The 13,769-nt window shown below is 42.9% G+C and overlaps 1 protein-coding gene across 3 annotated transcripts in view; it reads right to left on the reverse strand.

Annotated features, from left to right (window-relative positions):
* Positions 1-10,180: 10,180 nt before the first annotated feature.
* The window catches only part of CMKLR2 (chemerin chemokine-like receptor 2), a 42,671-nt gene continuing 39,082 nt past the window's right edge, over positions 10,181-13,769 (reverse strand). For all 3 annotated transcript variants that reach the window (XM_009444079.4, XM_009444077.4, NM_001280182.1), the window contains 1 exon segment: positions 10,181-12,140. In XM_009444079.4, the coding sequence (XP_009442354.1) occupies positions 11,045-12,112 (1,068 nt within the window). In that variant the 5' untranslated portion in view covers positions 12,113-12,140 and the 3' untranslated portion in view covers positions 10,181-11,044.

The following is a 13,769-nucleotide window of genomic DNA, read 5'->3' on the forward strand; positions in this document are numbered from 1 at the left end:
TTGAGTATGTTACATAGGAGGGTGGTGTATATATTCCTTTCATTTTGAGGGAAGGAATTAAATGAATATGTGATTCCTAAATACCACAAATTTGGTTTGGCATTGTTGTTAGAAAATTGCAGTGCAGGCCAGGTGTGGTGGTTCATGCCTGTAATCCCAGCAGTTTGGGAGGCTGAAGTGGCTGGATCGAGACCAGGAGGCTGATACCAGCCTGGGCCATGGGGAGAGATCCTGTCTCTACAAAAAATATAAAAATTAGCTGGACATGGTAGTGCACCCCTGTATTCCCAGCTATTTGGGAGACTGAGGTGGGAGGATTTCTTGAGCCCAGGAGGTTGAAACTGCAGTGAGCCAAGGTTGTGCGACTGCACTCCAGCCTAGGTGCCAGAGCAAGGTCCTGTCAAAAGAAAAAAAATTGTAGTGCAACTTTACCCACTTGTGATGTCCTTAGCAGTGCCTGATGATGTGATTTGTTGTAACCTAGCATCTTCGCACTGGGAACTTGAAGATGTGAGATGTGTGACACTACTAGAAGACACCTAACCCAGAGGAGGGAGGGCTTCCCAGAATTTGGCATGAATTACAACTACTTAACAGGTTACAAATTTAAAATAATGACTCAATATGTAAAGAAACCATCTTTTAAGTGTTGGGAATGTGATTTGGAGTAGCACTGTGTCCTGGGAGGGGGATTATATAGGTAACTGGTTCCCAGGCTTCCCAGAAAAACTTGACTTTGCTGTGAAGATTCATAGGTGCTGCGTTGTAGAGGTGGAATATTTTACTTGGATTTGGAAATCTGATTGGTTCTCATGCTGCAGGTAAATACTGGGATGAGGGCAGTATGTTGAGTAAAGAGATGGTCAAGTATTGGAAACCGTTTAATCTTAACAGGGAATTTGGGGTCTGGCTAACATTCGATACATTTTTTTTTAATAGTAGTTTTACAAAAGCAGTGCTTGGGAATTGCTGATCTCAAGTGATCAAAAAATTTTAGGTCAATTTTTTTTTTTTTTTTTTTTTTGAGATGGAGTCTCACTCTGTTGCCTGGGCTGGAGTGCAGTGGTGTGATCTCAGCTCACTGCAACCTCGGCCTTCCAGGTTCAAGCAATTCTCCTGTCTCAGCCCCCTGAGTAGCTGGGATTACAGGCGTGCGCCACCATGCCTGGCTAATTTTTCTATTTTTAGTAGATACGGGGCTTCACCATTTTGGTCAGGCTGGTCTTGAGCTCCTGACCTCAGGTGATCCACCCACCTTGGCCTCCCAAAGTGCTGGGATTATAGGCATAAGCCACAATGCCCAGCCCCTAGGTCAATTTTTTAATAGAACTATACAGTGCTATTTCTTCTCCATCTGATTTTATGTTGTGACTGCCTTGACTGTGGGAAACTATATTATAAGAAAGATTTATTTAACAGATAGATACATTGAATAATATCTCTAAGCAATGTTTATAATCCAACAGCCTAAAAGTCATGGGAGACATTTTCAGGTTGTCATTATCATAAGAGCCAGCAGAGGGCAGCACTACATTTTCTGGAAAACCAGAGAGTTTGGGAATAATGAAAATGCCAAAAGAAACAAAAAATCAAAACCATGAATAAACTTAAGTGAATGGTAATAAAAATTCGCAATTATTGACATGGTGAAGGGGTTGAGTTCCAAATAGCTTGGCCAAAATGTTAACTATCAGCAGAAGTTTATGATGAAAAAACTAATGATTAATAATTAGTTTAAAGGTGGTCAAAAATTTAGAATGGTCAATTCAAACCACAGATGTCTTCAGAATCCTACAGTGATGAATGATGAGGCATACCATTTTGAAATCTTGATTCTACACCCTTGAATAAAAAATATTTTGATGGTATCTTTTAACTTCATATTTTAAAAAATAGATGGCCGGATGTGGTGTCTCACACCTGTATTCCCAGCACTTTGGGAGGCCGAGGCAGCTGGATCACGAGGTCAGGCGATCTAGACCATCCTGGCTAACACAGTGAAACCCTGTCTCTACTAAAAATACAAAAAATTAGCCAGGTGTGGTGGCATGCGCCTGTAGTCCCAGCTACTTGGGAGGCTGAGGCAGGAGAATTGCTTGAACCCGGGAGGCAGAGGTTGCAGTGAGCTGAGATCGCACCACTGCACTCCAGCCTGGGCGACAAAAGTGAGACTCCATCTCAAAAGAAAAAAAAAAAGATAATATACCAACAGTTCAAAACTCAAGAGTATGTACAGTGAAGTCTCTCCTGTCCCCGAGGCCTCCAGTTCCGCTCCATCAAAGCAGTGTTAACAGGTTCTTAGGTCTTTCCAGGGCCACTGTAAGCTTATGCATAGACTAATTGTAACATACCACATAGACTTCTACACCTTGCATTTTCCTTTTGAAAATGAAAACCTTGGGGCCGGGTGTGGTGGCTCACGCCTGTAATCCCAACACTTTGGGAGGCCTAGGTGGGCAGATCACAAGGTCAAGAGATCCAGACAATCCTGGCCAACATGGTGAAACCCTGTGTCTATTAAAAATACAAAAATTAGCTGGCCGTGGTGGCGCACGACTGTAGTCCCAGCCACTTGGGAGGCTGAGGCAGGAGAATCGCCTGAACCCGGGAGGCGGAGGTTGCAGTGAGCTGAGATTGTACCACTGCATTCTGTCTCAAAAAAAAAAAAAAAAAAAAAAAAAAAAGCCAGGCGCGGTGGCTCATACCTGTAATCCCAGAGGTGGGGGAATCACGAGGTCAGGAGTTTGAGACCAGCCTGGCCAACATGGTGAAACCCTGTCTCTACTAAAAATACAAAAAAAAAAAAAAAAAAGAAATGAACACCTTGGAGATTATGCCTTGGATATCCCATTATTAGTACATCCTTATTTAATAGATGCATAATTCATGTTCTCATTTCATAATTCATTTTCTCATAGTTCATTTAGACAGTCTCCTGTTGATTGGATTCTTAGGTTGCTTTTAATGTTTTGTTATTATGGGCAGTGCTGCAGTAGAAAACCCTGGTACTCATTTTCTTGAGAGCCAATATATTGAATGAACTGGTTTGTTTTGTTTTGTTTTGTTTTTTTGAGGTGGAGTCTCACTCTGTTGCCTGGGCTGGAGTGCAGTGGTGCGATCTCAGCTCCCTGCAACCTCTGCCTCCCGGGTTCAAGCGATTCTCCTGCCTCAGCCTCCCAAGTAGCTGGGATTACAGGTGCCTGCCGCTATGCCCAGCTAATTTTTTGTATTTTTAGTTTGATGGGGTTTCACCATGTTGGCCAGGCTGGTCTCAAACTCCTGACCTTGTGATCCCCCCTCCTCAGCCTCCCAAAGTGCTGGGATTACGGGCGTGAGCTGCTGCGCCTGGCTCATGAACTTGTTTTAAACCAATAGTCTCAGAAGGCACTGGTTTCCAAAGAGATTTTTTTTTTTCCTGTTTCTGGCTTTAGAGTAGAAGGAAGCAAAGATAAAAAAGAGCCCACTTTTTTTTTTTTTTTTTTGCATGCCCCATAAATGATTATAATGACTATGAAAGTTTTTCTTTTCTTTTTTTTTTTTTTTTTTGAGACAGGGTCTCAATCTATCATCCAGGCTGGAGTGCAGTGGCATGATCACGGCTCACTGCAGCCTTGAACTCCTAGGCTTAAGCAATTCTACCTCAGCCTACTGAGTAGTTGGGACTACAGGCACGTGCCACCATACCCAGCTAATTAAAAATTTTTTTAGAGATGGGGTCTTGCTATGATGCCCAGGGTTTGAACTCCTGGACTCAAGTGATCCTTCCACCTTGGCCTTCCAAGGTACTGGGATTACAGGTATGAACCAACGTGTCCAGCCTGAAACAATATTTTTCATGTTCGGCATCCCTAGCAGAGGGCTGGTCAGTGTGGGAACTCAAAATTGATTCCTTCCGTATCACTTTGTTAGATGAAACAAAAAAACACAAGAGAAAATTAGTATAGGGAGGCAATTCAAACATAAAATTGTTAAAAATAAAAGTCATTGGTTTGGGGATTAAGGAAATAATCTAGAAGTTCAGAAGGTCAGAGAAGGCTAGAATTGATGAAAAGTTTTTTGGAAGAATCAGATATAAAGATTTGGGAAGCAATTAGACAAATTCGTGAGATTTTACAGTGTGTGTTTGGAATCTTAGATAGGATGCGGCCAGTCTGTAGACGTATTTGAATTACAGGCTGGCACATTATATGAGGTTTCCAAACCAGAGAATATTAATGTTAAGACAGCTTTGATCTGGAGGTGATATGAATGAAAGCAAGGAGATCAGATGATTTATAATCCTCACAGATGGAAATGTCTAAATTATGGCATATGTATTCAATGAAATGTTTTATAAACTTTATTTATTTTTTTGAGATGGAGTCTCGCTCTATTGCCCAGGCTGGCGTGCCGTGGTGCGATGTCGGCTCATTGCAACCTCCACCTCCCAGGTTCAAGCGATTCCCCTGCCTCAGCCTCCCAAGTAGCTGGGATTACTTGTGTGCGCCACAATGCCCGGCTAATTTTTGTATTTTTAGTAGAGATGAAGTTTTGCCATGTTGGCCAGGCTGGTCTTGAACTCCTAACCTCAAGTGATCTGCCCATCTCGGCCTCCCAAAGTGCTGGGATTACAGGCGTGAGCCACCACGCCCAGCCTAAACTTTATTTTTAAAAGTAAGTCTATAGCAACATTGAGAAATGCTTGATATTTCATGGACTATTACTATGAAAAGATATGCTTATTTGTCCATGATTACTCAGTAAATATACTAAGTCACTAGTAAGTGACAGAGGAGGAACACAAGCCAGGGTCTTCATAGGCCAGTTGATGTGTTGGTAACAGAATACGGAAGGTTCTTCATCCCTGCTTTTAGACAGTTTAATCCTATTTCATCAGTGTAATCCTTGCTTCATATTCTCATGAATATGATGAGGTGAGGTGAGGTGATAAGAAAATATGGTGAGGGATAAGAAAATATCACATAAGGGTAAATTTTACCTTGTGTAAATTGAGACTTAAACACTAAAACACTGTTCTAGGCAGAGGTTCTCAAACCTCAATTCTTGATGTCTGTCCACTCACAGGCTCAACACTACATGGAAGCTGCCAAGGCTTGAGGCTTGAACCCTCTGAAGCCATGGCCCAAGCTCTATGCTGGACCCTTTCAACCATGGCTGGAGTGGCTGGGATGCAGTGCACCAAGTCCCTAGGTTGCACACAGCACGGGGACCCTGGGCCTGGCCCATGAAACCACTTTTTCCTCCCAGGCCTTTGGGCCTGTGATAGGAGGGGCTGCTGTAAAGGTTTTTTTGACATGTCCTAGAGACATTTTTCACCATTGTCTTGGTGATTAATATTTGGTTCCTCATTATTTATGCAAATTTCTGCAGCCAGCTTGGATTTCTCCTCAGAAAATGAGATTTTCTTTTCTATTGCATTGTCAGGCTGCAAATTTTCCAAACTGTTATGCGCTGCATCCTTATAAAACTGAATGCCATTAACAGCACCCAAGTCACCCCTTGCATGCTTTGCTGCTTAGAAATTTCTTCTGCCATGATATGGTTTGCCTGTGTCCCCACCGAAATCTCATCTTGAATTTCCACGTGTTGTGGGGAGGGACCTGGCAGGAGGCAATTGAATCATGGGGGCAGGTCTTTCTTGTGCTGTTCTCGTGATACCCAGTCATGGATATGTTTTACCCATGATTTAGGGTATCTGGTGGGATAAATTTCTAAGCAGCAAAGCATTCAAGAGGTGACTTGGGTGCTGTTAAAGGCATTCAGTTTTATAAGGGAAGCAGAGCATAAAAGTTTGGAAAATTTGCAGCCTGACAATGCAATAAAAAAGAAAATCCCATTTTCTGAGGAGAAAGTCAAGTCAGCTGCAGAAATTTGCATAAGTAACAGGGAGCCAAATGTTAATCACCAAGACAAGGGGAAAATGTCCACAGGGTACATCAGAGGTCTTCATGACAGCCCTTCCCATCACAAGCCTGGGGGCCTAGAAAGAAAAAGTGGTTTCGTGTGCTGGGCCCAGGGTCCCTGTGCTGTGTGTAGCCTAGGAACTTGGTGCCCTGTGTCCCAGCTGCTCCAGCCATGGCTGAAAGGGGCCAATGTAGAGCTCGGGCCATGGCTTCAGAGGGTGCAAGCCCCAAGCCTTGGCAGCTTCCATGTGGTGTTGAGCCTTCAAGTGCATAGACATCAAGAATTGAAGTTTGGGAACCTCTGCCTAGATTTCAGATGTATGGAAACACCAGAATGCCCAGGCAGAGGGGCAGGTCCTCATGGAGAACCTCTGTCAGGGTAGTGCAGAAGGGAAATGTGGGGTGGGAGCCCCCACACAGAGTTTCTACTGGGGCACCGCCTAGTGGAGCTGTGAGAAGAGAGCCATTGTCCTCCAGACCGCAGAATGGTAGATCCACTGACAGCTTACACCGTTCGCCTAGAAGAGCTTCAGGCACTCAATGTCAGCCTGTGAAGGCAGCCAGAAGGGAAGCTGTACCCTGCAAAGCCACAGGGGCGGAGCTTCCCAAGACTATGGGAACCTACTACCTCTTGCATCAGCATGACCTGGATGTGAGACATGGAGTCAAAGGAGATCATTTTGGAGCATGTGCCACCACACCCTGCTAATTTTGTATTTATAGTAGAGACGGGGTTTCTCCATGTTGGTCAGGCTGGTCTCGAACTCCTGACCACAGGTGATCCACCCACCTCGGCCTCCCAAAGTGCTGGGATTATAGGTGTGAGCCACTGCACCCGGCCTGGACTCTGGACTTTTGAGTTAATGCTGAAATGAGACTTTGGAGGACTGTTGGGAAGGCGTGATTGGGTTTGAAATGTGAGGACATGAGATTTGGGAGGGGCTGGGGTGGAATGATATGGTTTGGCTATGTCCCCACCCAAATCTCATCTTGAATTTTCATGTGTTGTGGGAGGGACCCAATAGGAAGTAATTGAACCATGGGGCAGGTCTTTCCTGTGCTATTCTCGTGATAGCGAGTAAGTCTCATAAGATCTGACGGTTTTAAAAAGGGGAGTTTCCCTGTGCAAGCTCTCTTCTCTTGTCTGCCCTATGTGAGACATGCCTTTCGCCTTCCACCATGATTGTGAGGCCTCCCCAGTCAAGTCGAACTGTAAGTCCATTAAACCTCTTTCTTTTGTAAAACGCCCAGTCATGGGTATGTGTTTATCAGCAGCCTGAAAACGGAGTGCTGCAAGTCAGATACCCTAAATCATCTCTCTCAAGTTCAAAGTTCCACAAATCTCTAGGGCAGGGGCAAAATGCCACCAGTCTCTTTGCTAAAACATAACAAGAGTGACCTTTGCTCAAGTTTCCAACAAGTTCCTCATCTCCATCTGAGACCACCTTAGCCTGGACCTTATTGTTCGTATCACTATCAGCATTTTTGTCAAAGCCATTCAACAAGTCTCTAAGAAGTTACAAGCTTTCCTGCATTCTCCTGTCTTCTTCTGAGCCCTCCAAATTGTTCCAACCTCTGCCTGTTACCCAGTTCCAATGTCACTTCCACATTTTCAGGTACCTTTTCAACAGTGACCCACTCTACTGGTGCCAATTTACTGTATTTGTCTGTTTTCGCGCTGCTGATAAAGACATACCTGAGACTGGGCAATTTACAAAAGAAAGAGATTGAGTTGGACTCACAGTTCCACATAGCTGCGGAGGCCTCACAATCATGGTGGAAGTTAAGGAGGAGCAAGCCACATCTTCTTTGGATGGTGGCAGGCAAAAAGACTGCTCCGTTCATAATTTTCAAAAGAAAATTGAGAAATTATAGAAATTGAAATATGTTTTTAAACTTGCAGTGAGTAGCAGAGTCAGATAAGACAAAGACTCTAGCAGAGACAGGGATAAGAGGCGGATCTTCAGAAGAGACTGGGATAAGGGGTGGATCTTTGGGAAACCCCAAAGACAAAGATACAGATTTCCAGTGTTTCTTCACCTCCACATTTGGATGGAATCTCTTTCCTCTGAACAATCTGCACTTCTCCTTGGCTCTCTTATGACACTTATTATTTTCTACCTTATTTTAGGATTTTTAATGCAGGTTTAATCTCACTTTCTAAACCCATTCCATGCTGTGCAGTTCTATGCAAACCAACCATCAAAGTCTGAGGAAGCTGAGAGGCTAAAGAGGCTGACATACCCAGTTTCTCGGAAAGAAACATTTGATAGAGACTTACGAACAGAAGCCATATCTGTGTCTTGGACAGTGGTGAGACAAGATGGTGGATCCCCGCACCATTACCTGCAAGACCCAGGGCTTATATACCTTAGGGAAAGAGTGATTTGGAAGGGATGTGTAGTCTAAAATTCAACAGATTTGCACCATGAAGAGGTCACTGACCTAAAGGTATGCTTTATTGATCTTACACTGGTGTCTATATAAATATAGGAATAGAAGGTGGAAATATATCAATATGTCCATGATTTTTCTGAAATCATTCTGAAATTAGACTGGTCTGTTTGCCATCTGAATGTCAGTGTTTTCATATATACCCTTAGTTTACACACGTTTACATAGCCATTTCCTTTTTTTTAAATTTCAACTTTTATTTTAGTTAGGGGGGTACATGTGCAGATTCATTACATGGGAATATTGTGTGATGCTGAGGTTTAAAGTATGAATCCTGTCACCCTGGTAGTGAGCACAGTACCCCAACAGGTGGTTGGTTTTTTTTTTTTGAGACCAAGTCTCGCTCTGTTGCCCAGGCTGGAGTGCAGTGGCTCGATCTCAGCTCACTGCAACCTCTACCTCCTGGGTTCAAGTGATTCTTCTGCCTCAGCCTCCTGAGTAGCTGGGATTACAGGCACATGCCACCACGCCCAGCTAATTTTTTGGATTTTTAGTAGAGATGGGGTTTCACCATGTTGGTCAGGCTGGTCTCGAATTCCTGACCTTGTGATCCACCCCTCCTCGGCCTCCCAAAGTGCTGGAATTACAAGTGTGAGCCACTGAACCCAGCCGCCCAGGCTTTTTTTTTTTTTTTTTTTTTTTTTTTTTTGAGACAGTCTTACTCTGTTGCCCAGGCTAGAGTGCAGTGGCGCAATCTCGGTTCACTGCAACCTCCGCCTCCCAGGTTCAAGTGATTCTCTTGCCTCAGCCTCCCGAGTAGCTGGGACTACAGGCGCATGCCACCACACCTGGCTAATTTTTGTATTTTTAGTAGAGACGGGGTTTCACCTTGTTGACCAGGCTGGTCTTGAACTCCTGACTTCAGGTCACCCGCCTATCTTGGCCTCCCAAAGTGCGGGGATTACAGGCATTAGCCACCGAGCCCAGCCTCAGCTCCCACTTACAAGTGAGAACATGCAGTATTTGGTTTTCTGTCCTGCACTAATTTACTTAGGATAATGGCCTCCAGTTCCATCCATGTTGCTGCAAAGGACACGATTTCATTCTTTTTTATGGCTGTGCAGTAGTCCATGATGTATATGTACCACACTTTGTTTATTCAATCTACCATTGATAGGTACCTGATACCCAGAATTTTCTAAAAGCATTTCTGTTTATAATGATACCGTAGAGGATTAAAGATTGGTGCTATTTTTTTTGACATTCTTTCCGTTGAGAGGTGGGGATCTGTGTCTCTTCCCCTTGAACATGAGCTGGTCTATGCCTGCTTTGACCAATACAATACAATAGAAGTGATACTGTACCTGTGCCAGTCATAGCCTTTAACAGGACTAGAAATTTCCACCTTGGCCTCTTGGAGCCCTGAGTTGCCACATTAGAAGTCTGGCGACCCTGAAGTGCCATGGTGGAATAGCTGTGTTGGGAGGGGAGAGGGAGGGAGGGAAGGGGATGTCTGAGGCAGCTTCCAGCTTCGATTTGCATCATCTCAGTCCAGCTGATGCTCCAGATATTGCAAAGCAGAGAGAGATGAACCTCTTTTCTGACTTCTTTGAATTCCTGACCCTCAGAATTGTGAGAATTATATCACAAGTATAAACTGTTTTAAGAACTAGGTTTAGGAGGAGTTTATTAAGCATCATTAGTTAACTGGGTTTTTGGAGTGTGGCGACGGTATTTGTGGACACTGTCCCAGGAACATGAGCTGTCATATCCCCTCCTCTTCCACTTCCCATTGCAACCAATAAAGGCTGTTCCTACTATAAAAAACAGAGAGAGTGGGAGAAAGAAGAAAAAACCTCCCAAATCATTAACTAGAACAGATGTTTTAAGATAACCAACAATTACTTTAATTCATAAATGTATATACATAGATTACATAAAGAAATTAAGTACACATGTTGCATTTTAAAAATGTGTCTAGCAGGTTATTGTACAAAATTAAAATGAATTTAAGAATACATTTTAACATTTTTAAAATTAGTTAATCATATATTTATTTATCTATTTTATTTATTTATTTTTGAGACAGAGTTTTACTCTTGTTGCCCAGGCTGGAGTGCAATGGTGTGATGTTGGCTTACCACAACCTCTGCCTCCCAGGTTCAAGTGATTCTCCTGCCTCAGCCTCCCGAGTAGCTGGGTTTGCAGACATGCACCACCATGACCGGCTAATTTTGTATTTTTAGTAGAGACGGGGTTTCTCCATGTTGGTCAGGCTGGTCTCTAATTCCTGACCTCAGGTGATCCCTCCACCTTGGCCTCCCAAAGCGCTGGGATTACAGGTGTGAGCCACCGTGCCTGGCTAATCATATATTTAATATTAAGACTTAAGGCTTTAGAAAAGTTATTATTTAAAAAATAACTGATATTGCTTCAAAAGTGATTAATTCACCATGGTATAATTAACAAGAATGATGCATTTCATTTAAGTTGCAGAAAAAAATTATGCGGATCCTTCCTAAGTATTTTCAGTTTTTTAAAAAAAATTTATTGCCACATCACAAGGAGTCAAGAGGATCCTTCCTAAGTTTCATATCCACACAAAAATGTGATGCCTATATAGTGACCAGAAACAATAACTATGAAAGTGGAGTCGGCTCTCTATCTTGGAAACAATTTTAATCTGAAAGCATCAGTCAGAGGACCCACATAAAAAGCCATATACTGATTTGTGGAAAAGTAATAACTTATTGAGCTGTTTCCAGGAGACACAGATTCTTGGTTTCTGAGTTCCTGAGCTGTTCACTCACTGTGCCAGAACAGCTGACTTCCCACAGCGTGTACTTGAGTATCTCAGCAACTGAGGACCGGAAGCGAGCTTGGAACTTCTTACTAATTAGGACATAAAGGATGGGGTTCAAGCAACTATTGAGGAATGCCAAACCAGTGGAGAGGGGGATTCCAGCCTGCATCACATGGTGGGAATAGCTATTGTGGTGAATGGTGAGCTCCCAAATGCTAAACAGGTGATAAGGAGTCCAGCAAACCACAAAGGCCACAACCACAACCAGAATTGTCCAGAAATGCCTACTGGAGATCAGGATGCTTCGCTTCTTCACCTTGAAGATGAGACACAAGTAGCAAATACTCATTGTTAGCAAAGGGAAGAGATAGCCAACGATAAATTTCACCCAAGTCAGAACATGGTGCCTGATCAAAGTGAGGTCAGGATCATGCTTCTGAAAATTGTTATAGCAAAGAGTATGATTATTGAACTCCACAGTGTCCCGGAAGTACAGGGCAGGACCGCCAATTAGAGAAGCCAAAAGCCAGATGAATATAATGACAATCAGAGAGTTCTTGAGGGTTCGATGCCGATGAGATAAGACAGGATGGATCAAGTGGATATAGTGGTCCAGGCTGATCACTGTCAGGAAAAAAACACTGGCAAACATGTTCAACTGGGCAGTGAAGGAATTGGCTTTGCACAGCCAGATGCCAAAGGGCCAGTGGAAATTCATGGCCACATAGGAGATGTACAGGGGCAGAAAGAGAAGAAAAATGAAATCCGCAATGGCTAGATTGAGGAACCACAGAGTGGTGACTGTCTTCTTCCACTTGAACCCGGTGAACCAAATGACGATGGCATTTCCTGGAATTCCCAGAACAAAAGCCAAACAATATAACACCAGGGAGACCCAGTGAACAACTCCCAGCTGGACTTTCTCCTCCAAATCAGACTCCAGAGAGTAATAGTCTAGGTCATAGGAATAGTTTTCAAATTCTTCAAATAGTGTTTCCTCCAAATCTTCCATGACCTTGCTAAATGGAGAATGAAGAAATCTGTAGAAGCAAATTTAAAAATAAAGAAAAAAATTTTTAAAGAAAAATAAAAGTTCAGTGAATGATAAGGAACGTGAAGATAAAAATATTTCAGGTTATGGACTAGACATAGTATTATTTTTTCTTTTTTTTGAGACAGGGTCTCACTCTGTTGCCCAAGCTGGAGTGCAACGGCATGATTTTGGCTCACTGCAGCCTTGACCTCCTAGGCTCAAGTGCCTCCTACCTCAGCCACCCCAATAACTAGGACCACAGGTGCTCATGACCATGCCCAGCTAATTTTTAAATTTTTTGTAGAGATGAGGTCTCACTATGTTGCCCAGGCTGGTCTTGAACTCCTGGGCTCAAGTGATCCTCCTACCTCAGCCTCCCAAAGTGCTGGGATTATAGGCATGAGCAACTATACCCAGCAAATATAGTATATTTTTTGATAGGACTTGTGGTTATACTCCATATGTTCAAGTCTTGGTGAGCCTCAGTTTCACTCTGATTATCATTCTCCCAGCATGAGAGTTCCTTTCTGTAAAGTATTTAGTACTTGCTAAATTAAAATGAATGACTCTACGGTTATAATTCTTCAGTTCGTAATGCTTGTAGGGCTGACTAGAGAGAATTCAACAAGCATTTATTAGATTCCTACTATGCATTATTATTTTATGGCAGATGCAAAAGGAAACGGATTAATACTTACAGAGTGATAACTTCAAAATCTGTATTTCAGCCAGACACAGTGGCTCACACCTGTAATCCCAGCACTTTGGGAGGCTGAGGCAGGGAGATTGCTTGAGACCAGCCTGGGAAATATAGCAAAAACCTGTCCCTACAAAAAATAAATTTTTTAAATAGCCAGATCTAGTGGCTCATGCTGTAGTCCCAACTACTCAGGAGGCCAAGGCAAGAGGATTGCATGAGCCCAGGAGTTTGAGGCTGCAGCGAGCTATGATCAAGCCACTGCACTCCAGCCTGGGCAACAGAGCAGGACCCCACCTCAAAACAAATTTTTTCCTGAAAAATCTGGATTTGTTGTTGCCCTGACTTCTTAAACTCTAGATAAAGAGTTCCTACTATTTCCTAGACCAATCCACCTGGATGTCACTGGAGATTTTGACCTGAGATTTTGCATCCAAGGATGTTTTGAGTCCATGTTTATGAAAGCAAACATAGTAATCAGAATTATATCAATATGGATGGCTTCTCATCCAAAAGGTGGCTTTTGGATTAAATTTGATTATGACCACTTAATTTCTATATTAATTTCCTACAGAATGCAATTAAGCTTTATTTAAATTTTTATCTTATTGAAATAATTCTTTTCCATAATAATTTATGACAAAGATTAGATTTTTTTTTTGAGACAGCCTTCTATTTTTGTTTTGTTTGTTTGTTTGTTTGTTTGAGACAACCTCCCGTTACAGAGGCTGGAATGCATGGCACGATCTCAGCTCACTGTAGCCTTTGCTTCCTGGGCTCAAGCAATTCTCCTGTTTGAGTCTCCTGAGTAGTTGGGATTACAGATGCCGGCTACCACTCCTGGCTAATTTTTGTATTTTTAGTACAGACAGGGTTTCACCATGTTGACCAGGCTGGTCTCGAACTCCTGATCTCAAGTGATCCACCCATCTCAGCCTC

Source organism: Pan troglodytes, chromosome 13 (assembly GCF_028858775.2).
Source record: "Pan troglodytes isolate AG18354 chromosome 13, NHGRI_mPanTro3-v2.0_pri, whole genome shotgun sequence".
NCBI classification, from domain to species: domain Eukaryota; kingdom Metazoa; phylum Chordata; class Mammalia; order Primates; family Hominidae; genus Pan; species Pan troglodytes.